This window comes from Symphalangus syndactylus, chromosome 6 (genome assembly GCF_028878055.3).
Source record: "Symphalangus syndactylus isolate Jambi chromosome 6, NHGRI_mSymSyn1-v2.1_pri, whole genome shotgun sequence".
Lineage (NCBI taxonomy): Eukaryota > Metazoa > Chordata > Mammalia > Primates > Hylobatidae > Symphalangus > Symphalangus syndactylus.
This window is the reverse complement of record NC_072428.2, coordinates 130,617,189-130,644,824: the sequence shown is the minus strand read 5'-3', so window position 1 is coordinate 130,644,824 and position 27,636 is coordinate 130,617,189. Positions and strand designations below refer to the sequence as shown.

General features: G+C 45.6%; 1 protein-coding gene across 4 annotated transcripts in view; it reads left to right on the top strand.

Annotated features, from left to right (window-relative positions):
• The window catches only part of DENND2A (DENN domain containing 2A), a 125,000-nt gene that overhangs the window by 27,622 nt on the left and 69,742 nt on the right, over positions 1-27,636 (top strand). Inside the window, exons 1-5 of one of the 4 annotated variants that reach the window (XM_063641651.1) lie at positions 3,604-6,540; positions 7,876-7,977; positions 11,132-12,271; positions 25,273-25,400; positions 27,319-27,440. In XM_063641651.1, the coding sequence (XP_063497721.1) occupies positions 11,277-12,271; positions 25,273-25,400; positions 27,319-27,440 (1,245 nt within the window). In that variant the 5' untranslated portion in view covers positions 3,604-6,540; positions 7,876-7,977; positions 11,132-11,276. Of the gene's footprint in view, positions 1-3,603; positions 6,541-7,875; positions 7,978-11,131; positions 12,272-25,272; positions 25,401-27,318; positions 27,441-27,636 lie in introns of those variants that run through there. The other 3 variants (XM_055284211.2, XM_055284208.1, XM_055284212.1) reach the window with 3 other exon arrangements.

Genomic DNA, 27,636 nt, shown 5'->3' with positions numbered 1-27,636 from the left:
TTTTTTTTTTTTTTTTTGAGACGGAGTCTCACTCTGTTACCCAGGCTTGAGTGCAAGGGTGTGATCTCGGCTTCCTGCAACCTCTGCCTCCTGGGTTCAAGTGATTCTCCTGCCTCAGCCTCCCAAGTAGCTGGGACTACAGGTGCACACCACCACGCTCGGCTAATTTTTCTATTTTTAGTAGAGATGGGGTTTCACCATGTTAGCCAGGCTGGTCTCGAACTCCTGACCTCAAGTGATCTGCCTGCCTTGGCCTCCCAAAGTGCTAGGATTACAGGCGTGAGCCACTGCTCTCAGCCTGCAGTGGCTATTCTCAGGTGCGATTATAGCTCACTGCAGCCTCAAACTCCTGGTCTCAAGCAGTCCTCCTGCTTCAGCTCCTCCAGTAGCAGGGACTACAGGCTTGCATCACTGTACTCAGCTAAACCTTTTTTTTTTTTTGAGGCAGAGTTTCGCTCTTGTTGCCCAGGCTGGAGTGCAATGGCTTGATATTGGCTCACTGCAACCTCTGCCTCCTGGGTTCAAGCCATTCTCCTGCCTCAGCCTCCCGAGTAGCCGGGATTACAGGCATGCACCACCATGCCCGGCTAATTTTGTATTTTTAGTAGAGACAGCGTTTCTCCATGTTAGTAAGGGTGGTCTCAAACTCCCGACCTCAGGTGATCCACCCGCCTCAGTCTCCCAAAGTGCTGGGATTATAGGTGTGAGCCGCCGCGCCCGGCCCTAAACCTTATTTTTAAATTTAGTGTAACAGGGCTGGACGCAGTGGCTCATGCCTGTAATCCCAGTACTTTGGGAGGCCGAGGTGGGCCAATCACTTGAGGTCAGGAGTTCGAGACCAGCCTGGCCAATATGGAGAAATCCTATCTCTACCAAAAATACAAAAATTAGCTGGGTGTGGTGGTACGTGACCATAATTCCAGCAACTTGGGAGGCTGAGGCAGGAGAATCGCTTGAACCCACGAGGTGGAGGTTGCAGTGAGCCGAGATTGCACCATTGCACTCCAGATTGGGCAACAGAGCTAGACTCTGTCTCAAAAAAAAAAAAATTAGTATAACAAATATGATCCTTTTGGTGTCAAGTTATATATAATACATATTCACTTATGCTTCAGAGCTAACATAATCAAGTTTAGATCAGTAAAGGGCACTGGAAATTATAATTGTGTGGATTTTATTCCTCCACCTCTTCCCCTGCACATATATCTTATTTTTTTCACGGAATATACACTGTACTTACACAATTTATTTCCACTGAGATGGAATGCACATAACATTCACCATCTTTTTTTTTTTTTCCTTTTTTTTTTCTTGAGATGGAGTTTTGCTCTGTCATCTAGGCTGGAGTGCAATGGGACAATCTTGGCTCATGGCAATCTCCGCCTCCCGGGTTCAAGGGATTGTCTTGCCTCAGCTTCCCAAGTAGCTGGGATTACAGGCATGTGCCACAACACCCAGCTAATTTTTTGTATTTTTAGTAGAGACAGGGTTTCACCATGTTGGTCAGGCTGATCTCGAACTCCTGACCTCAGGTGATCCACCTGCCTCTGCCTCCCAAAGTACTGGAATTACAGATGTGAGCCACCACGCCCAGCCAACATTCACTATCTTAAACCGTACAGTTCAGTGGCTTGTGGTGTATTCACCGCATTGTGCAACTATCACCGCTATGAAATTTTAGGACATTTCTATCATTCCAAAAGAAACCCTCACCTATTAATAGCAATGAGGCACAATTTCTCCCTCCTCTCCGCCCCCGGCAACCACTAATCTACCGTCCGTCTCTGTGAATTTGCCCATTCTGTACATTTTATGTAAATGGAATCATACAATATGTGGCCTTTTGTGTCTGGCTTCTTTCATGTAGTAGGTTTCTTTGGTTCACCAATGTTGTAGCATGTAATAGTGCTTCATTCCTTCATGTGGCTGAATTCCACTGTGTGGATAGACCACTTTTTAAAATCCATCAGCTGACCAACACTTCCACATTTCATTTTATATTTATGTATGTATTTATTTTGAGACAGGGTCTCGCTCTGTTGTGTAGGCTGGAGTGCAGTGATGCAATCAAAGCTCACTGCAGCCTCAACCTCCCAGGCTCAAATGATCCTCCACCCAAGCCTCCTGCGTAGCTGGGGCTACAGACGTGCACCACCACACCTGGCCAATTTTTTTATTTTTTATTTTTTGTAGAGATGGGTTCTTGCAATGTTGCCTAGGCTGGTCTTGAACTCCTGGGCTCAAGTCATCCTCCTGCCTCAGCCTCCCAAAGTGCTAAGATTACAGGTGTGGGCCACTGTACCCAGCCCATTTTATATTTAAATCACTTCTTGCTTTAAGATTTAAGGAGAGGCCGAGTGCGATGGCTCATGCCTGTAATCCTAGCACTTGGGGAGGCCGAGAGGGGCGGATCTCTTGAGGTCGGGAGTTCAAGACCAGCCTGACCAACATGGAGAAACCCCGCATCTACTAAAAAATATAAAAATAGCTGGGTGTGGTGGCATATGCCTGTAATCCCAGCTACTCGGGATGCTGAGGCAGAATCGCTTGAACCTGGGAGGCGGAGTTGCGGTGAGCCAAGATCACGCCATTGCACTCCAGCCTGGGTAACAGGAGCGAAACTTGTCTCAAAAAAAAAAGAAAAAAAAAAAGAACGGTGCTCTGTTATCAGAAGCAGCGGTCCAAGAGGCCAGGCCTCAGACCACTAGTTGATGTCTTGCTGGGCTCCTAGCCCTTAAGGCTGTGCTGGCTTCACCAGGCTGGTGTTTCCAGATTACCTTTGCTGGATTCCAAAAATGGCAGCAGAAGAAAGACAGCAGTGGGCAGGGAGGCCCAGCAGGATTCTACAGGAGCTGCGGGGTCCTCCTGAGGGCTCTGCTCCTCTCCCCTCAGGCATAGCCTGCTTCTCTTGGTCCTCCTCCAAATGCCACAGGTCCACAGCCAGTCCTGTGAGAACTGCCCTTGGGACCTGATCTTGTTTATTTCCTCTTCCTACTTGTGGGAAAACACTTTATATCTGTTTTAAATTCTTGACCCTTTTTCTGAGAGCTATTTGTTGTGTAATTAATGACTTGACATTTTAGAATTCTAAGCCCCTTTAAAAAAACAAAAAACAGTGTGTTCAGAGATAAGCCTGGAAGGAACTGTAAAATTATATATATATAAAATCTAGCAATGTCAGTCTGGAGCAATTAAGTTGTCTGGGCTTTTGAGGCTGATCAGAAGCATCTCACTATGAGATCTCTTGATCTCTCTCTCTCTCTCTCAAAATTAAAGGTAATTCACAGACGTAATTGGGAGTAAGAGGATCTCTCAGCATCAGCTGGCCAAGAGAGTAGACCGCAGTACCCAACAGGATTAAAAATTGAGGGAGACTCTCTCATCTGGCTTTTTTTTTTTTTTTTTTCTTAAGACTAGTTAAGTGAGGCTGGGCACAGTGGTTCATGCCTGTAATCCTAACACTTTGGGAGGCCAAGGTGGGAGGATTGCTTGAGCTCAGGAGTTCAAGACCAGCCTAGGTAACATAGTGAAACCCCATCTCTATTAAAAAAAATTTTTTTAATTAGCCACGTGTGGTGGTGCATGCCTGTAGTCCCAGCTACTCAGGAGGCTGAGGCAGGAGGATCGCTTAAGCCCAGCAGGTTGAAGCCGCAGTGAGCCATCATCAGACCACTGCACTCCAGCCTGGGTGACAGGGCGAGACCCTGTCTCCAAAAAAAAGAGTAATTGAAAAAACTCCACAAATGTCAAATGCAGTAGTGAGAAGCGGGGAAGAGTAGAATAAGGAGTTGGATGCGTAACTGACTGTGAATAATCAATTGAGTTGACTCACTGCCTTCAGACCAGTCCCACCCAGCTTCTTAACTTCTGAACCCTCCAGTCAACATGATGTCAATGCCCAAACAAAATTCTTGAGCCAAGAAAAGATTTTACAGTATTCACTTTAGCAAGAAGAACAACAGGGTTAGATTATGGACTGGGTTGATAAACATAATCAGCTATAGACGTTAGAATTTTAAAAATATTTTTCTTCAACTTGTAGGACTTAGTTTCTGAAACTTACAGAAATGTTCAAGCCTACAAAAAATATATGAACTCCTGTGTACTCATCAGCTAGCTTCAAAATTTTGCATGATTTTTTAGTCTAATTAATTTTTTTTGTTTGTTTTCAGACAGACTCTCAAAAAAGAGTCTCGCTCTGTTGCCCAGGCTGGAGTGCAGTGGGGCAATCTCAGCTTACTGCAACCTCCGCCTCCCGGGTTCAAGCAATTCTCCTGCCTCAGCCTCCCGAGTAGCTGGGATTACAAGCGCCCACCACCACGCCCACCTAATTTTTGTATTTTTAGTAGAGACAGGGTTTCCCCATGTTGGCCAGGCTGGTCTCAAACTCCTGACCTCAAGTGATCCACCAGCCTTGGCCTCCTAAAGTGCTGGGATTATAGGCATGAGCCACCATGCCCAGCCAGTTAATTAAAATTATTAGTAATAAGCCCATCTGGTTAATGGGAAGCTCCATTTTTATGGAAAGCAGTTGAGTGGGAAAATGTGTTATTACTATCAATCATTCCATTATCTCTCAGAATATAGTCTACTTAGATCACAAGACCAAATTGCCTAAAAAGAAATAAGGAACCTTGGGTTGTGTAAAAATTCAAGCTGTCTTGAAGCCCAGCCCTTTGATTTCTTGCGAGCGAGAGATGCCCAGGCCAGGACATTGGCCTCTGCGACCTTTGATTTACCATATTTAAATACAGATTCTAGAGCAGCCCTCAGACTGTTGGCTTTGGTAAGTCTTGGTACATCGGAGAGAGGTGCCCAGGAATCTGCATGTCTGACAGGGTCCCCAGGTTGACTGGAACTGATCCCCCATGGACCACACTTTGGAAAATAGTTCTATCTCACAATCCCAGACTATAAAGTGATAATGAAGTTTATCATGGTAATTTAAGTCACAGAGCACTCCCAACTAGCAAATTCGGCTGGGTTCGTTACTTAATTAATGATTTTTTTTTTTTTTTTTTGAGACAGGGTCTCACTCTGTCACCTGGGCTGGAGTGCAGTGGTGCAGTCTCAGCTCACTGCAACCTCCATCTGCTGGGCTCAAGCAATCCTCCCACCTCAGCCTCCTAAGTAGCTGGGACTGCAGGCGTGCACCAGCATACCCAGTTAATTTTTGTATTTTTGTAGAGACGATGTTTTGCCATGTTGCCCAGGCTGGTTTCAATCTCCTGAGCTCAAGTGATCAGCCCACCCCGGCCTCCAAAAGTGCTGGAATTACAGGTGTGAGCTACCATGCCCAGCCAGTTAACAACTGCTAATCGTCAGAGACAAAAAGGGAAAGGTCAATTTTTTATAGCAACATTTTTAATATCTTTGTGAATTCAGAAATGCTGGTGGACTGATTGCTGAGTGTTCAGGGGGATTCTATGCCCCCTCAGTGCCAGCCTCTGAAGCCCCCTGCACTTGCTTCTCAGTATATGGCATCAGCCGTTTCTCTGGAGATCGTGGTTTTCATGCTGGAAGTTATTACTCCCTGATGGGAAGTGAGTTCACTTAAGTATCATGTCGTTTAAGTGTTTTTTGTGATCTTTGACCTCCAAGTTCACACATCTATCTCTGTGCATTCGACACAGTGGCCTTTTTTCCTTTTGGAAAAGCTGTGCTTCCTGAGAACTATAGGGAAACTGTTTTCTTGAGGGCATGGGGGGAGTTACAGGGTCGATTGTGACCCAGGCACAGCCCTGGTGCTCTTGATGACGGCAGAGACTGTGTCTTACTCATCTTTGAGTCCCTCGGTGCATCCTGCACACAGCCTGGCACCTTGTCCTAGTGCCAGTGAAAGGGGAAGCCAGCTTGGAAGAGAGCTGCTGGCTCATATGGAACAAGGTTGGATTCTTGTGGGTTTGGTCTGCGTGGAGGGTGGTGGCAGTGGTGGGGAGGGGCTGTTCTCCCTGACATCCACTGGGGCCCTCTGCCAGATGCCGGACAGAAGAGTAGTGTCTGTGGGCCCAGCCAAGTGGAGGGACTCCAGAAGCTTTCAGCTCTGCGGAGCTTTGTGAGAGGAACAATGAGTTCCTTCCTGTCCCTGAAAGGCCTTTCAGGGCTACCCTGCATGATGGGACGGGCAAGCCTTGGGGCCTGGCTTCTTTAAAGAAGTAGGCTCGGTTACAACATAGATCGAGCCCCACAATGTCTGGTGCTGAGTTGCTGGGTAGGGGGACAGCCGAATTCCATGGACGGGCCAGAGCTCCATGCTCCCGTCCACCCACACACACACAGTTGGCAGATGTGTCTGTTCCCTTCCTTGCTCCCCCAGCTCATGGTTCCCCAGCCTCCCTCTTGTTCATTTGTTACCATGTGCACTCTCCTTTTCTTTTTCTCTTTCTCTCTGGCCTTCCTCCCTTCCTCTCCTTGTTCCCAAGAGCTATCTACATGTCTTGAAGTTCTGCCCTTTGATTTCTCGGGAGGGAGAGGATGCCCAGACCAGGACATCAGGCAGCCATCCCATCACCTAGCAGAGAAACCATCCTGGGAAATAGGGTAGGAATCTTGGAAACTGGAGAAGGAGTTGGGAGAGGGCTTCCCTGGAAAAGTAACGTAAATACCCAGTATCTTGATATGCCTTGAGCTCTAGTCAAGGAGGTGGCTCCTCTCCACTAGGGAGGACCAGCTGGTGTTCATGCCTTACAGAAGAACTGCGTGGCCCATCTTGTTGGCCTTCTCTGATGGCCTCATCTTGCCAGCACCTTCACCTGAGCCATGTCCATTTATGCTCATGTTGGGAGACACTTCTTCCCAAAGAGTTCTGGAAGGACTTGCTATGAAGCAATGAAGTTTAATCAGTTACTTCAGTTTATATGGGGGCCAGGCACCAGAGACTTCAACTGCTACTTCTGAGCTGAGGCTGCTGCCTTGGTATCCACACAGGCCTTGCTATCTGGGGGGTTTAAGGAGCTCAGTGGGATTCTTGGGTTTGCCAAGACCATCTCCTGGTGTTCCTTAGACCAGACAGATGACCTCGTGACTAGCTGTTTCTTCCTCCTCAGTCTGGAGGAGCTGGGAGGGGCTCCCCATGGGGGGCTCTGCAGACAAGGCAGTGTGGGTTTAAACTCCCAGTGTCAGGGTTCGCAGAAGGGTAGAGTATCCCTGTGAAGACAGTTCCACTTTGGTGTGTGGTTTATGTCTTGTGTCAAATAAAAGGGCAACTACTTTCTTCTTTGGGGACTATTAGCTCATCACAGTGGTTCTTAGAGAGCCTGAAAAAGCATTGGGTCTCATTGTTATTTATGTTTTGCTTTCTAAGTTTGTATGTTTTCTTGAAATTTTTGGTGACCTTAGCTAAAAGATATATACAAAGGGGGCCAGGCACAGTGGCTCAGGCCTGTAATCGCAACACTTAGGAAGGCCGAGGTGAGCAGATGACGACCAGCCTGGCCAACAAGGTGAAAAACCATCTCTACTAAAAATACAAACATTAGCCAAGGGTGGTGGTGCACATCTGTAATCCCAGCTACTGGGGAGGCTGAGGCACAAGAATCACTTGAGCCCAGGAGGCGGAGGTTGCGGTGAGCCAAGAGCATGCCACTGTATTCCAGCCCGGGCAGCAGAACCAGACCCTGTCTCAAAAAAAACAAATGAACAAAAAAGATATATACAAAGAGGTTGGCATGAGTTCTGAATCCGGGTGGACCTCAGGATTGCACCCTTGCTCTACCTGCTAGGCCAGGGATTCCGAATTGTGTGTTATTTCCACCCCCTGCTCCTGGGTGGAATCTATCAGGGATAAATAGTTTGGAGTGTGGGCCCTAGATTTGCTCCCCTCCGAGGGAGGCCCTGCTGTCGTGGCTCACTGGGTGTGCATCCCTGTCCCCCCAGGCAACCTGGAACTCCCCTCGGTGCTGACATGATGACAGTGTGCAGGCCGGCCAAAGGCAGCTACAGCCAGACTGAAAACCTGAACTACAAATTGGCTGACAAGTAAGAACACTTCTCCCCCCAGAGTGTAGACACTGGCCCAGCTTCTTACTCTCCTACCACCTTTCTTTCTTCACTGATCCCACTTCCTTGAGCTAAGGAGCTCTTTTCCAGGTCATTCTAATGAGCCTCCTGCAGACCGTCTCCATGCACTGCATTCATTTAAGGCTTCAGGCCAAAGTGATCAAGAGAGAGTCTGACTAATGGCCGGTGTGAGGAAAGGATGATCCCCTGGCAACTTCAGCCCTATCCCCACGACACATTCTAATTCCAGGTTTATTTTTCTAACTACTAGGATGTTCAGGTATTTTACTTATGTTTGAGCCCTAACATTTGCAGCTGTACCCGTACACAGTCAGTTTTCCCATCTAATATCAGCGTGATTGTTTCCTTCTCCCCAGATGGAGCCCTTTCTCTGATCCTCTCACATTCCACAAAGCAGTTGGCAGCCACTGAGGGGTTCTTAGCTCTGCGCCCCACGCTGGAACCCCTTATGGGGCGGGAGAATCCTGGAAACAGGAACTCTAGAAACTCTTGGGCCGGCAACCACATGGAGCAGGAACTCTGTCCTTAGGGACTCGTAGGACCGTTGCGGCATCCTTGCCTCTGTTGCATGAGTTTTGTAAATCCAGTGTGAGTTCTCAGCAAGCCATCCTTTGTTCCTCTTGAGTTTTCCAACAGAGCTTCATAGTTGTGAAGTCACTCCATGTGTTTGGGCTCTTAGACAATAACTATGATACTTACAATAACACTAGTTACCATTTGTTGATGCCAAGATTTAGAATGTGTGCTGTACTTTGGGCACATTACATGTTAACTCATGAATTCATTCATTCATTGAATAAATATTTGTTGACTAGCTGCTATGCACCAGGCACAGTAAATGATATAAATGTGGCCTCTGACTCATAAAGTTTCAGTCTACAGAAGGAAGATGAAAAACTCAGGATTCAAGTCTCAAGTCCCTCAATTCCATGTATTTAGCTACTAGGCCATAGTGCCTCACAGCATATAGGACATTAATAACCATGTTGTAGACTATCAGTCATCCCCATGCAGGCACTAACCTGGATTGTTGTGTTTCTAATGTGTGTGTCTGTCCTCTCTCTCTTCATCTTGCCTTTAGCACTGTGAGAGCAAGGACTATCACTTCTGCGTTTTGAACCCTCAGTGAAATAACAAACTGATTCTGACTAAAATCTGAATTCATGCTAATGTCTCCAGTGGTAATGGAACAATTTAAAAATGTTTTCTCTTTGTAAACACACTGTTAGAAATCCTAATTGTTTATTTAAATAAGGAATTCTGCCTTGATAGCCATATTTAAAATGGGAAAATGTGTTTGCCAAAAAAATGTGTTTGCATTTTCACAAGTTTCTATTTTATGCCGTGCAACCAAGAGCAGTGGCATAATTTATGTGCTAATGTCTCCATTGAGGAAGAGGTCTTTACACAAACAACCTTGGGAATAGAAAACTAAATAGTAACAGGATGCATGAAATTGCTACTTATTCATCCCTCACGGTGAACCTTAACTGGAGTTTCAGAATTTCCATGCAGTCAGATCTATACATTCAGAAAATGGGCACCGTGAGGCATTAGCTAATGTCGGCACATCCAAAGTCACTATGCTCAGTCATAACCTTTGCTGGTGGAAGAATGTTTGCACTGGACAACACAGATACTCTCATTCTTGTTAGACTAATTTAAAAATGTTTTTCTTTCAAAATAATTTTTAATATCTTCATGGCATTACCTAATCTCCTAAAATTACATTTGGAAGCATATATCATTACATATATTTTCTAGGCCAGAACTTTCTTCAGTGATGGAAATATTCTTCTTCCCCATCCAGTACAGTAGCCATCAGCCGCATGGCGCTTCTGAGTCCTTGACATGTGGCAGGTGTAACTGAGGAACTGAAGCTTGAATTTCATTGGATTTAAGGTTAAATAGTCACGTATGGCTGGTGGCTACTCTATTAGATAGTGCATTTCTAAGCCAAGTGTGAAATCTGAATCTGCCTCTTTATTCACGCATTCATTCATGCACCAGATATTTATTGACCACCAACTCTCCCAGGTATTGTTTTGGGTGCTAGGGGTGCAGACTTGGCCACAACAGGCCAAAATAACAGAACAATCCCTGCTCTGGTGGCAAGGCTCATGGAGAACTCACTCTAGTGAGGCCCCATTCCGAGGAGGTTCTGTTCAGATGCACCCAATCATTGTGGCTTTGCCCACTTGAATCAGACAATTTGTCAAGTTCAGGGGTAGCACAAACTTCATGACTTGTGATGTTGTTTTAGTTTTTAAATAGTCATTGCAAAGAACTGCCTGTGAATAAGAAAAGCAGGAAAAACAGCCTATGTAATCTTTTACCTCATGAAGTTACTCCTATTTTATTGTTATTTTTATTCTTAAGACAGAGTCTCACTCTGTTGCCCAGGCTGGAGTGCAGTGGTGCAATCTCAGCTTACTGCAATCTCTGCCTCCCAGGTTCCAGCAATTCTCCTGCCTCAATCTCCTAAGTGAGTAGCTGGGATTACAGGGCCTGCCACCACACCCCGCTAATCTTTGTATTTTTAGTACAGACGGGGTTTCACCATGTTAGCCAGGCTGGTCTCAAACTCCTGACCTCGTGATCCACCCGCCTCGGCCTCCCAAAGTGCTGGGATTACAGGTGTGAGCCACAATGCCTGGCCCATATTATTATTATCTTCATTTTACAGGGGTGGAAACTGAGGTTTAGAGGACTTAAACAACTTGCCTAAGGTCATGTGACTGAATTAGGATTTAAACCCAAGCCTATCTGACTCCAAAACCCGATTGCTTCTTCATTTCACCATGCTGTCTCCCCAAGGAAAACACAAATTGAGTTTTTAAAAAAAAATTTTGTAGAGATGGGAGTCTTGTTATATTGCCCAGGCTGGTTTTGAACTCCTGGCCTCAAGTAATCCTCCCACCTCAGCCTCCTAAAGTGCTGGGATTACAGGCGTGAGCCACCACACCCTGCCCACAAAGTGATTTTTTTTAATAGGGATTTCAATGTCTGTGGTTTGTGACTTGCATATAACATTTATATCTAAGTTGTAGCAAATCTCTATGACCAGCCAAGAACAATAATGACTCACCTGGTGTTTGTCTTTCTTGTGCAGGGTCAAGGTGGAAGGTCCAAGGACTGAGAAAGACCCTCGAAGGCATCCACTTTAGTCCTCCATTCCATTCCTAGAGACTGATCAGGAGTCGGGCTTCAGAAGGAGCCCCCTGGAAGGCCTCTGCAACCTCACGCTAGAGTCAAGAATGGATATGTTCAGCTTGGATATGATCATCAGTGACCCAGCTGCAGAAGCCAGCAGGGCTGGGAAGAAGCAGCTCAGAGGCGTTCAGAACCCTTGCCCATCTGCCAGAGCCGGACCCCGGCACAAGTCCCTCAACATAAAGGACAAGATATCAGAATGGGAAGGGAAGAAAGAGGTGCCTGCTCCTGCGCCCAGCAGGAGAGCAGACGTACAGGAGGATTATCTGCCATCCTGTATGGTGGAGAGGAGGAGTAGTGATGGGGTGAGAACTCAGGTCACAGAGGCTAAGAATGGAATGAGGCCAGGAACAGAGAGGACAGGGAAGGAGAGGAATAAAGGAGCAGTGAACGTCGGGGGACAGGACCCAGAGCCGGGGCAAGACCTAAGCCAGCCAGAACGGGAAGTGGATCCCAGCTGGGGCCGAGGCCGAGAGCCAAGAATTGGCAAGCTACGCTTTCAGAACGATCACCTCTCAGTGCTGAAGCAGGTCAAGAAACTCGAGCAGGCTTTGAAGGATGGGTCGGCAGGGCTGGATCCCCAGTTGCCAGGGACTTGTTACTCCCCACACTGCCCTCCTGACAAAGCAGAGGCGGGGCCCACCCTTCCTGAGAACCTCGGAGGCGGGAGTGGCTCAGAAGTCAGCCAGAGGGTCCACCCCTCGGACCTGGAAGGCAGGGAGCCTGCCCTGGAGGTTGTGGAGGACAGGAAAGGTTCATGCAGAAGGCCCTGGGACCGGAGCCTTGAGAATGTCTACAGGGGCTCGGAGGGTTCCCCCACAAAGCCCTTCATCAACCCTCTGCCAAAACCCCGGAGAACGTTCAAACATGCCGGAGAAGGAGACAAAGATGGGAAGCCTGGCATCAGCTTCAGGAAAGAGAAAAGAAATCTGCCTCCTCTGCCCTCTCTACCTCCCCCGCCTCTGCCCTCCTCTCCCCCGCCTTCCTCTGTGAACAGAAGACTGTGGACCGGGAGGCAGAAATCCAGTTCAGACCACAGGTAGGTGCCGGGTGTGGCCGGGCAGAATGTAGCCACCTGACTCTCTCAGTGGTTTATGTCCCATCATAACTGTCTGTTCTCAGCTGAATTATTTGTTTTATTAAACTGATGGATCTTTTAGTCCAGATGGTTCATAGCTTAAGATACTTTGTTAATTAACTGGAAACTTGGTAACTGATGCATGTATTTTGTGTTTGTCCTCAGTCCTCACAAGAGTATGTGTTTTTAAAAATTACCGTTTAGAAGTAATAAGGACTTGGAACTGGGACAGTAACCAAGAGTTAGATGAAGGACTCATGTTAACCCTGGCAGTCTACAACCTGGTTGTCCCTGCTAACTACCAGTGCTTGAATTTTTCTTGGTGTGGGCTTTAGGAGCACATTGCCTCTAGTCTACACTGGCCCTATCAGTGTCTATCTATGTGACCTTAAACAAGTTATTTAACCTCTCGAAGCCTCAGTTTCCTCATTTATACGTATGGATCTATGCACTGTGAATGTTTTATAACGTTAAAATAGCACATTAAATAATAAAGCATGTTAATGCTTAAAAATAAAATCTGTGCTTCGAAAACAGTTTTTCTATTTTGCAACTTAGTCTCTAGTCCATTTCTGTAACACGCCAGTTGGTTTGATACCCGCTAATCTAGAAACCAGCTTTAGAGCAAAACTCCTCAGAACAGTTGTCGTACTCCCTTTCATCATTTCACCTGCTATTTTCTCTTGACCCACCCCAGTGAGCTTTGGGAACCTCCTGAAACTATCCTGTCCCAAGGCCACCAGTAACCTCCATCTTGCTAAATCCAATTGCCAGTTCTTTGTTCTTTTCTTAATTGGCCCCTCTCAGTATTCGAGGAACACCTGTTGACTCGCTTCATCTGGCAACACTTCCTTCATTTGGCTTCTGGATCACCCGTGTCCCTGGAAGTCCTGCTTCTCTGGCTCCTCTGAGTTCCGTTCTTTTTTCCTTCTATCTGTCAGAGCACACCCCGAACCTATCCCCACCTCAACCCAGGGCCAGACTTGAGACTTTTCTTCTCCATCTACACTCACTCCCTAAATGATCTCATCCAGTCCCATGGCTTTAAATGTCAATGTCGGCCGGGCGTGGTGGCTCACGACTGTAATCCCAGCACTTTGGGAGGCCGAGGCGGACGGATCATGAGGTCAGAAGATCGAGACCACGGTGAAACCCGGTCTCTACTAAAAATACAAAAAAATTAGCCGGGCGTGGTGGCGGGCGCCTGTAGTCCCAGCTACTCGGAGAGGCTGAGGCAGGAGAATGGCATGAACCCGGGAGGCGGAGCTTGCAGTGAGCCGAGATCGCGCCACTGCACTCCAGCCTGGGTGACAGAGTGAGACTCTGTCTCAAAAAAAAAAAAAAAAAAGTCAATGTCATGCTTACGATTCCCAAATTGAGGCATTCAGCCCCAACTCCCTCCCCTAGCTTAAGGTTTGTGTAGTCATCTTCTGCTTGGATCTCCATTTGGTTGTCTTATCATTTATACCTAACGTGTCCAAACCCAAATTCTCCATCCAGGCCACCAGTAACCACCTCCTCCTAAAATAATTGTCATCCTACTAAATGGCATCACCCTTTGTTTAGTTGCTTAGGCCACAAACCTAAAAAGTTATCTCCAATTCCTTTCTTTTTCACATACCCCTTCCTAATTCATTACCAAGTCCTTTGGTTCTAGTTTCAAAATTTTATCCCAAATCTGCCTACATCTCCACTGCTACCATCTTAATCATCTTGGATTCACCTTCCTAGAACATTCCTCCCTCAGCAGCCAGAGGAGTCTTCTAAAAATATAAACTATAAATTAAATCCTGTCACCCCCCCACTCAGCATGGTCTGTCATGTAGGATGATTCTTTTGACTGTAAATAGCATAATTTCTTTTTTTTTCCCACTTCCCCTGTAAATAGCATAATAGCATAATTTCTTATGTTCTCTTCAAGGGGGGAAAAAGCTTGCATATTCTAGAATTTATTTACATATATGTATATATATGTAAATATATATAAGTTATTCCCAGTTTACAAATAATGCTGTGATAAGGAGCATATAGCATTACTAGTTTTGCTACTTACTAGCTGTGGGACATTGGACAAGCCACTAAATCGTGTTGGCCTCATTTTACCTATCTGTAATATGGTGATAATTACATTATAGTAACCACTTCACAGAGTTGTTGTGAAGACTGAATGAGTTAACATGTGTAACATAAACTTAGTACAGAGCCTGTTTAATATGTGTTAAGTGTTTTAATTTTCTCTGGCTCCATTCTGTTTAATTAATCAGGCTATTTCTTTTTCAGTACCAAACTATTATTTTAACTTCATAATGTATTATCATTATTATTATTTCGAGACAGAGTATTGCCCAGGCTGGAGTGCGGTGGCAAAATATCAGCTCACTGCATCCTCTACCTCCTGGGCTCCAGCAATTCTCCTGCCTCAGCCTCCCAAGTAGCTGAGATTACAGGCACACGTCACCACGCCTGGCTAATTTTTTGTATTTTTAGTAGAGACAGAGTTTCACCATGTTGGCCAGGCTGGTCTCGAACCCCTGACCTCAAGCAATCTGTCTGCCTTGGCCTCCCAAACTGCTGGGATTACAGGCGTGAGCCCCACGCCCAGCCCATGATGTATTTTAATATCTAGTAGGGCTTATAGAAAGTTCTTAATGTTGCTAATAATTAGCCAGTTGATCCTCTTGGATTTCCTATATATAACATCATGTCATATGCGAAAAAATAGTAATAACTGTTTTGTCTCTCTCCTTTTTAGTAATTATAAACCTCTTATTTGTTTATTTACTTATTATTCACCTTTTCCAAAAATGTCTTGAGTGTTTCTGCCTGTATTTTTCTGAATGCTCTAAATATTACTATCAAATTTCACATACATAAAATATGTGGGGGTTTTTGTAATTAATATATAATTATTTGGCATGCTATGTATTTGCTACATTTATTTCTAAGTCTTTTCTCTTTTTAATGCAATGGTTAATGTAGTCTTTTTTCTCATATGGTCTTTGTATTTAAGAAAACTACTTATTTTGTGTGTGTTTGTGTGTATATATATGTATATTTTTAAAGACATCTTAAATTTCTTATTATTTCTAATTATCAGTTGATTCTCTTGGACTTTCTATGAATATAACCATATTATCTACAAAGAATCATCATTTTACCTTTCTCTTTTTAATTTATACCTAATTCTCTAACCAAATTGCACTGGCTGAGACTTCCGAACAGTGTTAAATCATAGTGCTGAAAGCAGTGTGCAGCCTTACTTCGCCCCTAACTTTAATGGTAATGCATCTAGAGTTTCACTCACAGGCACTCTTATTTGAGATATGTTTTTATGTTATCAAGTTAGTGTCCATTTATATTTATTTTTTCACTTAGAGTCTTAAATCTTAGGATTAGAGACTAGATTTTTGTTAAAGTACTTTTCAGAAACCCCTGATGATCATATGATTCTTCTGCTCTGATCCATTCATAGTGAATTTATATCTTAATATTAACCCATCCTTAAATGTGGGGGATGAACTCCCACACAATTTTGGCTTTGGGTTTTTCATTTTGTTTAAAATTCGGGTCTGGTTTGTTATTCTTTTAATGTACTACTGAATTTTATTTGCTAATATTTTGAGATTTTTATATCAGTAAATAGACTGGTCTATACTTGGGTTTTATTGCACTATCTTTTTTTTACAGAATACATACAGGATGATTGCACTATCTTTACTAGGTTTGAGTTTCAGTGTTACGTGAGGTCTGGAGAAGAACTTAGATGCTTCCTTCTTTATGTTCTGAGAAAATTTGAATCCATCTCCAGTAATAAACCCTTTCTCCAGCCAGTGCCAAAGCCCGGGTCCCCGAGCACTCCCATGACTTCCCTGCTCCTGCTCAGTGCTTCCCACAGCAGCCCTTCCACGCCCCTTCTGGCTCTTCCTCCAAGGAGGCCCCACACCCCCAGGGACAGGTTGGTTCTGGGAAACTGGAATCCTTCATCTGTGTCATCACTGGGCAGGCGAGTCAACCTGGGGAACAGTTATTCCCATTATCTTTTCTTTCTTAACTACCATCTGCGCTTTTCAGTCTTCCAGCATTTTCTTTATAACCAGCTAAAGTTAACTTATTTCCGTCCAAAGATGAAATTTTTCTTGGCCAGTTTGAATATGGTTGCATCAGCTGTGTTTTAACAATTTTGGCTTTGGGTTTTTCATTTTGTTTAAAATAGTACAATGGAGGTGATTAGGGCAAGATGTTCACTTTCTACTCCTAAAAAAATAAAGTATGCTCTTTATTGTGGTCCTATCTCTTAAAAACAAAAAGGACTGTACCACGAATTTGGCAGATGCACCACCCTCTTCGAGGGAGGAAAGCCAAACCAAGGTTGAAGAAAGAAATGATTAAGGATTTAGAGGTTATGGGGGTTTCGAATTTCATGGCCAGGCTGTGTGTGCCTTAGAGAATGTATTCAGCTTATTTTCATATGCCAATTAGTTCACCTCCTTAAGAGCAAAACCAGTGGATTCAGATCCTCAGTTTAAGAAAGCGTATTTTTCTTTTTCTCTTTCTATTTCTCTCTTCTTTTTTCTTTTCTCCTCTTTCCTTCCTTTTTCCCTCCTTTTCTCTCTCCCTCTCTATTTGCTGTCTTCTCTTTTCTTTCTTCATTTCTCTAAAGCCCCAGGAAATAAAATGCAAGGATTTAGGCCTTCAATCCTAAAATGGAAAATGAGAAACCCTCAAATGTCAGGAAATTCCAAAGATAAGGTTCCTACAGCAACATTAACTTGGTTATACGTGTTTCATGGCATACATTTAATAGCTCTGGCAAGAATGCCTTAAGGCCAACATTTAACAAGAAAAGTTACTACTTTTTAAGTGTGAGCACCATCCTGCATTCACGTGTCTACATACTCAAAATGTCTTAACTGGAATTCAGATTTTTAAATTTCAGTTTAACTTGGTCATGTGACAGCTTGTAGATCTTTATGAAACCAAATAACTGCATTGACCAAAATTTCAACTTTTCAGCTGATTGTTTTGGCATCATATAAATTTGGCCTTTCCTTGGAGATTTAGTGTAAGACTTTCAGAACTTCTTGAGGACATGAAACCTCAGTCATTATATGGCTGCCAGATCACACTGTGCTGTTACTGATTCCACAATTTCCATCTTCTATGGGACTGATACAGATCCCCACAGCTCTCTGGCTGGGCAGCAACCCTCGGCTCTCACAGGTTTAACAGTTAAAATTAACTTACCAGCCAAGCTGTGGTCCATGTCAGTCAGCAAGACATCCCTGAGACAACTCGGAATTACCACGTCTAAAAACTGAATGTTTCAAGTCTTCAAAGGAGCACGTTGTTTGATTAAGTTGATGTTTAGAGCAAAAGCTACTCTGGAAGCTTCTGAGAAACTTGATTTAGTAAAGCCATTTATTTCAATAGAGGCTGCACTGGAAAACAGAGAGACAGTGCTTGCTCTTCCAAGGTTGCTGTTGTCCATTACAAGAGTGATTTTCATGTCATTTCTCATTGAAAGGTGGAAATTGTTGGATATTAGCCACAATGAGGGACAGAAATAGTTTTTTCTTCCGACATATAGGGTTTAGATCCAGGATAGAGAAAAGCAGAAACCCTGTGAGTGGTCATAGTACACGGTGGACCTGATAACGGAATGCAAGCTGAGAGCTAACGGAAGCCTCCTCCTGCCTAGCCGCCTGCCCTGAGCACCTGGTGGTAGGAATACCCTGCCTGAGTATGGCGAGCCATGGGGAATTGCTGCCCGTGGCCACTCAGGATAGACAGGCAGAAAGCCTCTGGCAGCTGGAGGAGGATGATGGAAGTCAGCGCGTGGTATCCTTGGTTTCTAACCCAGCTGGATGATGTTTTAAATGGTTGCTAGGTGCCAGGCTAGCCAAGCTTTTTTTTTTTTTTTTAAATAAGGTCTTGCTCTGTGGCCCAGGCCGGAGTGCAGTGCTGCAATCTCAACTCACTGCAACCTCCGCCTCCTGGGCCAAGCGATTCTCCTGCCTCCGCCTCCGGAGTAGTTGCGACCACAGGCACATGCCACCACACCCAGCTAATTTTTGTATTTTTTGTAGAGGCAGGGTTTTGCTATGTTGCCCAGGCTGGTCTTGAACTCCTGGACTCAAGCCATCTGTCTGCCTCAGCCTACCAAAGTGCTGGGATTATAGGTGTGAGCCACCACACCTGGCCTGTAGCCAAGCTTTATTAATCCATAGATGAAAATAATCCTGGGGGAAATGGATTCAAAACAATTTACTAAAAATTAACTCAAGAATACAGCTGCTTTTTTTTTAATCTTGAAGTAGGGATAAATTATAAACAATAAATGTGGCACTTAAAACCGGCTTTTAAAATATTCATTCACTGGGCCAGGCACGGTGGCTCACGCCTGTAATCCCAGGACTTTGGGAGGCCAAGGTGGGCAGATCACTTGAGGTCAGGAGTTTGAGACCAGCCTGGCCAGCATGGGGAAACTCTGTCTCTACTAAAAACACAAAAATTAACCAGGCATGGTAGCGCACACCTGTAATTCCAGCTACTCGGGAGGCCAAGGCAGGAGAATCACATGAACCCAGGAAGCGGAGGTTGCAATGAGCTGAAATCCTGCCACTGCACTCTAGCCTGGGCACAGAGCAAGACTCCGTCTCAAAAAATAAAATGGCCAGTGAGGTGGCTCACGTCTGTAATCCCAGCACTTTGGGAGGCTGAGGCAGGCGGATGACAAGGTCAAGAGATTGAGACCATCCTGGCCAACATGGTGAAATCCCGTCTCTACTAAAAATACAAAAATTAGCTGGGCGTGGTGGCGCACACTTGTAGTCCCAGCTACTTGAGAGGCTGAGGCAGGAGAATCGCTTGAACTGGAAGGCAGAGGTTGCAGTGAGCTGAGATGTGCCATTGCACTCCAGCCTGGCGACAGAGCAAAAATAAATAAATAAATAACAAAATAAAATATTAATTCACTTATTCAACCAACAAATATTTACCACGCATCTATTGAGTGTTAGACATAGGAATGTAATAATGAGCGAGATAGACGGAGACTCTGTCCTCACGGGATTTGCAGACCAGTAATAGAAGGACACAGCTGGTGTCATGATCATAACTGCTGTCAGCGCTGTGAGGAATCCTGGTGCCATGGGAATATTCAGCAGGGATGTGTAGCCTATCAAGGAAACAGACGGGATCAAGAGGAAGTGACGCTCGGGCCAGCGGGAGGGTGGGGAGTGGACGTTCAGTTTGAGTGAATAGGTGAAAGCCCTGGGACAGGAAAGACTGCATCATATCAGAGGAACTGCAAGGCAGGAGTGTGGCCCGAGGGGCCAGCAAGGGTCTGGGGTGAGGCCTGAAGGTCTTCTGGACCTGTACACAAGGTGTGGATTTGGGCCTATTACCTAAGGGCAATGGAAAACAGGAACATTTTTAAGAAGGGGAGAGAGATGATCAGATTTGCATGTTTAAGGCCGGGCACGGTGGCTCACGCTTGTAATCCCAACACTTTGGAAGTCTGAAGGGGGTAGATCACCTGAGGCCAGGAGTTCGAGACCAGCCTGGCCAACATGGTGAAACCCCCCTATCTCTACAAAAATACAAAAATTAGCCAGACATGGTGGCAGGTGCCTGTAATCCCAGCTACACAGGAGGCTGAGGCAGGAGAATTGCTTGAACTCTGGAGGCGGAGGTTGCAGTGAGCTGAGATCGCCCCACTGCCTTCCGGCCTGGGCAACAGAGCCAGACTCTGTCTCAAAAAAAAAAAAAAAAAAAGGCAGGGCACGTATCACCTGAGGTCAGGAGTTCAAGACCAGCCTGCCCAACATGGTGAAACTCCGTCTCTATTAAAAACAAAAAATTAGCTGGGTGTGGTGGCTCACGCCTGTAATCCCAGCACTTTGGGAGGCCGAGGTGGACAGATCACAAGGTCAGGAGATCGAGACCATCCTGGCTAACACAGTGAAACCCCGTCTCTACTAAAAATAAAACTAAAAAAAAATTAGCTGGGCGTGGTGGCAGGCGCCTGTAGTCCCAGCTACTCGAGAGGCTGAGGCAGGAGAATGGCGTGAACCCGGGAGGCGGAGCTTTCAGTGAGCCAAGATTGCGCCACTGCACTCCAGCCTGGGCTACAGAGCAAGACTCCGTCTCAAAAAAAAAAAAAAAATTAGCAGGACATGGTGGCAGGCGCCTGTAATCTCAGCTACTCGAGAGGCTGAGGCAGGAGAATTGCTTGAACCCAGGGAGCAGAGGCTGCAGTGAGCAGAGATTGCGCCTGGGTGACAAGATCCTGGGCGACAAGAATGAAAGTCCGTCAAAAAAAAAAAAAAGAAAAGAAAAGGAAGGGGAGTGGAGGGAAGGGGAGGGGAGGGGAGAGAGGGGAGGGGAAGGAGGGGAGGAAGGGGAGGGAGGGGAGGAGAAAGAAAGAGAGAGAAAGAAAGAAAGAAAGAAAGAAAGAAAGAAAGAAAGAAAGAAAGAAAGAGAAAGAAAGAAAGAAAGAAAAAAGAAAGAGAAGGAAAGAAAGAAAGGGAAAGAAAGAAAGAGGAAGGAAGGAAAGGAGGGAGGGAGGGAGGCAGGGAGGGAGGGAAAGGAAAGAAAAGAAAAGAAAAGAAAGAAAAGAGGCCGGGCGCGGTGGCTCACGCTTGTAATCCCAGCACTTTGGGAGGCCAAGGCGGGTGGATCACAAGGTCAGGAGATCGAGACCATGGTGAAACCCCGTCTCTACTAAAAATACAAAAAAAATTAGCCGGGCGTCGTGGCGGGCGCCTGTAGTCCCAGCTACTCGGAGAGGCTGAGGCAGGAGAATGGCGTGAACCCGGGAGGCAGAGGTTGCAGTGAGCCGAGATCGTGCCACTGCACTCCAGCCTAGGGGACAGAGCGAGACTCCGTCTCAAAAAAAAAAAAAAAAGAAAAGAAAAGAAAGAAAAGAGAAAAGAAGGGAGGGAGGGAGGGAAAGAAAGAAGGAAGGAAGGGAGGAAGGAAAGAAAAAGAAAAAGCAAGAAAGAAAAGAAAGAAAGAAAGGGAGAGGGAAAAGAGAGAGAGAAAGAAAAGAAAGAGAGAGAAAGAAAATAACTGCTAGGAAGAGCTAACTTTCTACATGCTTTGGCATATGTTACGAGCACATAACAATGATAGATCAAATGTTGTAATTGGAATCCTATTTTCCCACCAGTTCTAGAAACTGGGCATGTAAAGATTTCTGGCTTCTCCTTGATCTTGTATGGACTGTACCTCATGTTAATTTGTTTGCCTTTCAGACTTCCTGCATAGGAATTAGTCACCTGAAAACCAACACTTTAATACAAGAAATAGAGATGCTATTTGAGAAATCTTTTGATGAATCGTTTTGCAAATTAGTTTTGCAATGTGAATAACCATCTTTTATTTTGAAACAGGATCTTGCTCTGTCTCAAAATGAGTGAGAGTGAGTGGCTGGAATGCAGTGGCTTGATCTTGGCTCACTGCATCCTCCGACTCCCTGGCTCAAGGGATCCTCCCACCTCAGCCTCCCAAGTAACTGAGGCTATAGGTGTGCCCCACCACACCCAGCTAATTTTTGTATTTTTTATAGAGACAGGGTCTTGCTCTGTTGCCCAGCTGATCTGAAACTCCTGAGCTCAAGCAGTCCACCTGCTTCAGCATCCCAAAGTGCTAGGATTATAGGTGTGAGCTACCACGCCCATCCCCATCTTCATTTTTTTAAAGGGAGTTTTTAATTGTTTTCAAATTGGACTTTTCTAATGCTTTTTAGACTAGTGATACCTTTTATGTGTCAGAAATCAAATGCAAAGCATGGCTGACCTTTTTTTTTTATTATTATTATTATTCCCCAGAAACAAGATCTCACTCTCTCACCCAGGCTGGAGTGCAAGTGGCATGATCTCAGCTCACTGCAACCTGTGCCTCCTAGGCTCAAGGGATCCTCCCACTTCAGCCTCCCAAGTAGTTGGGACTTCAGGCACATGCCACTATGCCCAGCTAATTTTTGTAATTGTTAGTTTTTGTAGAGATGGGATCTTACTTTGTTGCCCAGGCTGGCCTTGAACTCCTGGCCTCAAGCAATCCTCCTGCCTCAGCCTCCCAAAGTGCTGGGATTACAGGCATGAGCCGTTGTGTCTGGCCTGAACTCTTATATTAGCATCTTGTTCTTGGAAATATAGAAGGATTATACAAAACATTCAAACTATGTCTTGAAATCCCAGGTGTCTGACGGTAACCACTGGGATAAAAGCTAATCCCATCCCAACAAACCCCAACACCTAATCCGGATTCCCACTTGCATTGCATGTGCTTTATTTTTATGTATGCATGTATGTATTGTTTGAGACAGAGTCTCTCTCTGTCGCCCAGGCTAGAGTGCAGTGGTGCAATCTCAGCTCACTGCAACCTCCACCTCCCCGGTTCAAGCGATTCTCCTGCCTCAGCCTCCCGAGTAGCTGGGATTACAGGTGTACACCACCATACCCGGCTAATTTTTATATTTTTAGTAGAGATGGGGTTTCACCATGTTGGCCAGGCTGGTCACGAACTCCTGACCTCAAGTGATCCGCCCGCCTCAGCCTCCGAAAGTGCTGGAATTACAGGCATGAGCCACCGTGCCCGGCCTGCATTACATGTGCTTTAAATAAGTGAGCCATCTGCTGAGATTTGGAGAGCCTTTAACGATACAAATATCTTTTGTTGTCAGGGCACTTATTATGAAAACATTTTAAACATTCAGATATTATTTCATAGGTACTTTATCATTTTAAAATTTGACCTATACAAATATTGTTTCCAATGAGATTTTAAAAAATAAAAACAGAACTATAATCCCAGACAACAGGAAGGCTGAAACAGGAGGATCGCTTGAGCCCAGAAGTTTGAGACCAGCCTGGGCACCAAAGCAAGACCCCCATTTCCACAAAAAATTAAAACTTAGCCGGCCACGGTGGCATGCAACTGCAGTCTCAGCTACTCAGGAGGCTGAGGGACAAGGATTGCCTGAGCCCAGGAGTTTGAGGCTGCAGTGAGCTGTGGTGGCACCACTGCATTCCAACCTGGGCAACAGAGGGAGACCCTGTTTCTAAAAATAAATAGAGCTCTCACCATGGCAAAGCAAGGCACAGCTACAGCCCCTTTCTCTCTCTCAAAGAAAAGGCCAAACTCAGCCAGGCTCATGCTCTAATTCTGGGCAGTCAAGGCTTTACCTGTAGGTGGTGGTTACTACCGTGGCCCTGAGAGTGGGAGAAACTGCCTGGCTCCCAGTGAAATGACCTCTCCCGTCCCCTTTTTCCCTGTAAGCGTTCATAGCATTTCCTCATAGCATAAATTACTTATTACGTGAGGGAAACAGAGGGTCTGCCTGGGTATCGCACAGTACTGTGTAATGCAGTAATGTAATTATCACTGTGTAATGCAGTTTTGTATGGAAAATTAGTTCAGGTTCTCAACAACAAACTGTTGAAATTCAGCCTATTTTAGTTTGGAGCCTGTGAATGCAGCTTCCTTCCTGACGTGCCTCACTTAAATAAATGCTCTCCATAATGCCTTGTGTCATTAAGAGCATCAGTCTCCAACCAGACTTCCTGGAGTCAGACCCTAATTGCACCACCTTTTCCCAATATACCTGGAGCAATTTATCTAACCCCTTTATACCTCTGTCTTCTGATAAATAAAATGTGTATAAGAGGCCAGGCACAGTGGCTCACGCCTGTAATGTTAGCACTTTGGGAGGCTGAGGCGGGCGGATCACTTGGGATCAGGAGTTTGAGACCAGCCTGGCCAACATGGTGAAACTTTGTCTCTACTAAAAATACAAAAATTAGCAAGACATGGTAGTACATGCATATAATCCCAGCTCCTCGGGAGGCTGAAGCAGGAGAATCGCTTGAACCCAGGAGGCAGAGGTTGCAGTGAGCCAAGATCATGCCACTGCACTCCAGCCTGGGCAACAGCGTGAGACTCCATCTCAAAAAAAAAAAACAAAACTAAAAAAGTGGGTAAGAATAGTAATTTTGGATTGGGCACAGTGGCTCCCACCTATAATCCCAGCACTTTGGGAGGCCCGGGCAGGAGGATCACTTGAGGTCAGGAGTTTGAAACCAACCTGGGCAACATGGCAAAACCCCGTTCTACAAAAAAGTACAAAAATTAGCAGGGTGTGGTGCTGTGTACCTATAGTATAGACAGTCCCTGACTGTCTATACTGTAATGAGACAGTCAGGGACTATCTATACTATAATAAGGACTGTTCCATATCCTTAGTCACAAGCATTTTAGTCTTGGATGAACTACGTAAATGGGCTGAAACTTAGTGTCCTGATTTGTAAAATAGTATAGACAGTCGCTGTCTATACTAGTGAGCCACTGCACCCGGCCCCCTTTTTTATTTTCTATGTCTATGTTTGTTTACAAAGTTGGGGCTGTATTTTTTTACATATACTTTATTATTTTCACTTAGCATAATAGCATGAACATTTTTGCACATAAAAGCCACATCTCTTATTCATAGATTTTCACACCTTTTACAATAAAAGAAGTTGATTTCAGGCTGGGCACAGTGGCTCATGCCTATAATCCCAGCACTTTTGGAGGCCAATACAGGCAGATCACCTGAGGTCAGGAGTTCGAGACCAGCCTGGCCAACATGGTGAAACTTCGTCTCTACTAAAAATAAAAAACTAGCCAGGTATGGTGGTGCATGTCTATAGTCCCAGCTTCTCTGGAGGCTGAGGCAGAAGAATTGCTTGAACCCAGGAAGCGCAAGTTGCAGTGAGCCAAGATGGCACCACTGCTCTCCAGCCTGGGCGATGGAGCAAGACTCTGTCTCAAAAAATGAAATAAAATAAAAGAAGTTGATTTCGGTAACAATTTTTCTAAGAAAAAGAAAATTTGGACGAGGGGATATATTAATATATTCTCTGAAGCAGCCTAATTTGATTCAAATTCTTTGTTTTTTCCTCCCATCTTGCACATTCCAGAAAGTCCTATGAGTTTGAAGATTTACTGCAGTCTTCCTCTGAGAGCAGCAGGGTGGACTGGTACGCGCAGACTAAGCTGGGGCTGACACGCACTTTATCGGAGGAGAACGTCTATGAAGACATTCTAGGTAAGAGGCCACAGCGCCTGTGTGTGGGTCTGAGTCTGTCTGGGAGAAAGGGGAGGGAGAATGGGGCTGGCTGCTGGAAACACGTGTGCACACACACATACACACACACACACTCGAAGACACCTGTGCACTTGGATGAAAGAGCAGGCAGGTGGGGTGGGAGAGTGAGCCTCGCAGGATATGTGAGAGACCCTAGGGCTGGAGGGGGAAGACTGGCTGGTGATGAGTGGCCAAGGAGGCAGTGTGGCAGCGTGCCGTAGCGAGAAGCGTGGGGCCTGGAGTCTGAAGATCCAGAACCACATCTTGGCTCTGCTGCATATTGGCCGCAGGACATGGAGCCAGTGAGTGACTTCACGTCTCTGAACGTCAGTTCTCCCATCTGCATAATGAGGATGAAGCTAGCTCCCTTGCGAGGTTAAGGACTGGAGAGAATGGTGTGTCAACTACCTCACTTATGACAGACGCTCAGTCAACTGCAGGGATTACTGAATGAAAGAAAATGCTACATCCCAGAGCCTCCTTCAGAAACTGTCAGAGTGTGGCAGTAACAGCATCAGAACACAGACTGAATGTGATTTAAAAAGTAACTTTGGCTCTAAAGCACCCTCTGGGATTTCAGAGTGGGTCTCAGATTCAGAGTTTGGTGAGTTCAGTCCTCTTTGGGGAGGTTGATGGTATTAATGAAGGATGAGCTCCAACTGCTTATGGTGGGGGTGAAAGGTGGGGCAAGAAACAAGCTGATAAAAGGGAGAAACCCATATGTGTGTGCAGGTGAGGGGCAGGTAGGGTGGATATACGCAGACATGCGGGCATATAATCATCAATACTAGAAAAAACTTCCAGAAGGAGGAAATAAAATATTTGAGGAAGGGCAGATGCTTAGCTAAGCAATTGGAATTGCATCTGTGTCCAGGCTGCTGGAGATGGGCTCCTGCCAAAGCAGTGGGATTCTCAGATCTAAAAGGAGAGAGAGATCTGGACTTCTCTTAGCAGTGACTGCCCAAGAGGATGCTTTCAGTTACAAGGAACAGAAAACCCAACTAAACTAGCTTTTCCTTCCTCCATTTCTTTTCTTTCTTTCTTTTTTTTTTTGAAACAGGAGTCTCACTCTGTTACCCAGGAGTGCAATGGCACAATCTCAACTCACTGCAGCCTCCGCCTCCCGGGTTCATGCGATTCTCCTGCCTCAGCCTCCCAAGTAGCTGGGATTACAGGCGCCCACCACCACGCTCGGCTAATTTTTGTGGGTTTTTTTTTTGTTGTTGTTGTTTTAGTAGAGACGGGGTTTTCCCACGTTGCCCAAGCTAGTCTCAAACTCCTGGGCTCAAGTGATCCACCTGCTTTGGCCTCCCAAAGTCCTGGGATTACAGGTGTGAGCCACTGCATCCAGCCTCCTTCCTCTATTTCTTACCTCTCAGGTTAGCTTTATTCTCAGCAGGCTTCCCAGGGTCCCCACAATGGCTGCCACCAGCTTCCTGGAATCCGTATCTTCCTGGTGGAGAGAAGAGCTGGTATCCTGCAAGTCCCAGCAGAAATCCTGAGGTTCACCCTCATTAGACCAGCCGAGGTCCTTTGTTCACCTTTGGAGCCCGGGAATGCCATGCAGTGATATCACTTAGGCTTAGGATATGAGCCCTTCCCTGAACTGATCACTGAGGCAGGGATTTGGGATACCTAGATTGGCTAAAGCACTGAAACTGAGAATGGAGCTAATCTCCTGTGGCCACAAATGAGGAGATGGAGAGGTAACCCAGTGAAATCAGGGGCTGCTACCAACAGGAGGGGCGCATGGATGGCAAAACAGCAGATATCCCTACAAGAATGGACACAGGAGAGGCCAAGATGCTGACCTCAGTGTTTCGAAAAGGGAAATGTCCTCAGTGTTCCCAGGTTCCTGATGCATTGCCTTTGAACACAGATCCGCCAATGAAGGAGAACCCTTATGAGGACATCGAGTTACATGGTCGCTGCCTGGGGAAGAAGTGTGTCTTGAATTTTCCTGCTTCTCCCACCTCTTCCATCCCTGACACACTCACCAAGGTATGAGTCCCCTGGGAATGGTGGCAGGAGAGGGGGCCACAGCATGGTGGCCTTGAGCACTCTGGAGTTCCAGCCAGCACTGGAATTCCAGGCCACCCCCACCTGCCCTGCCAGGCTCCTGGATTTGTACATCGCTGGCTGACTGGTCTTCCTGCCTCTAGTTCTCCTGGAGCCCCTCTGCTCAAAAAAGCTTCCT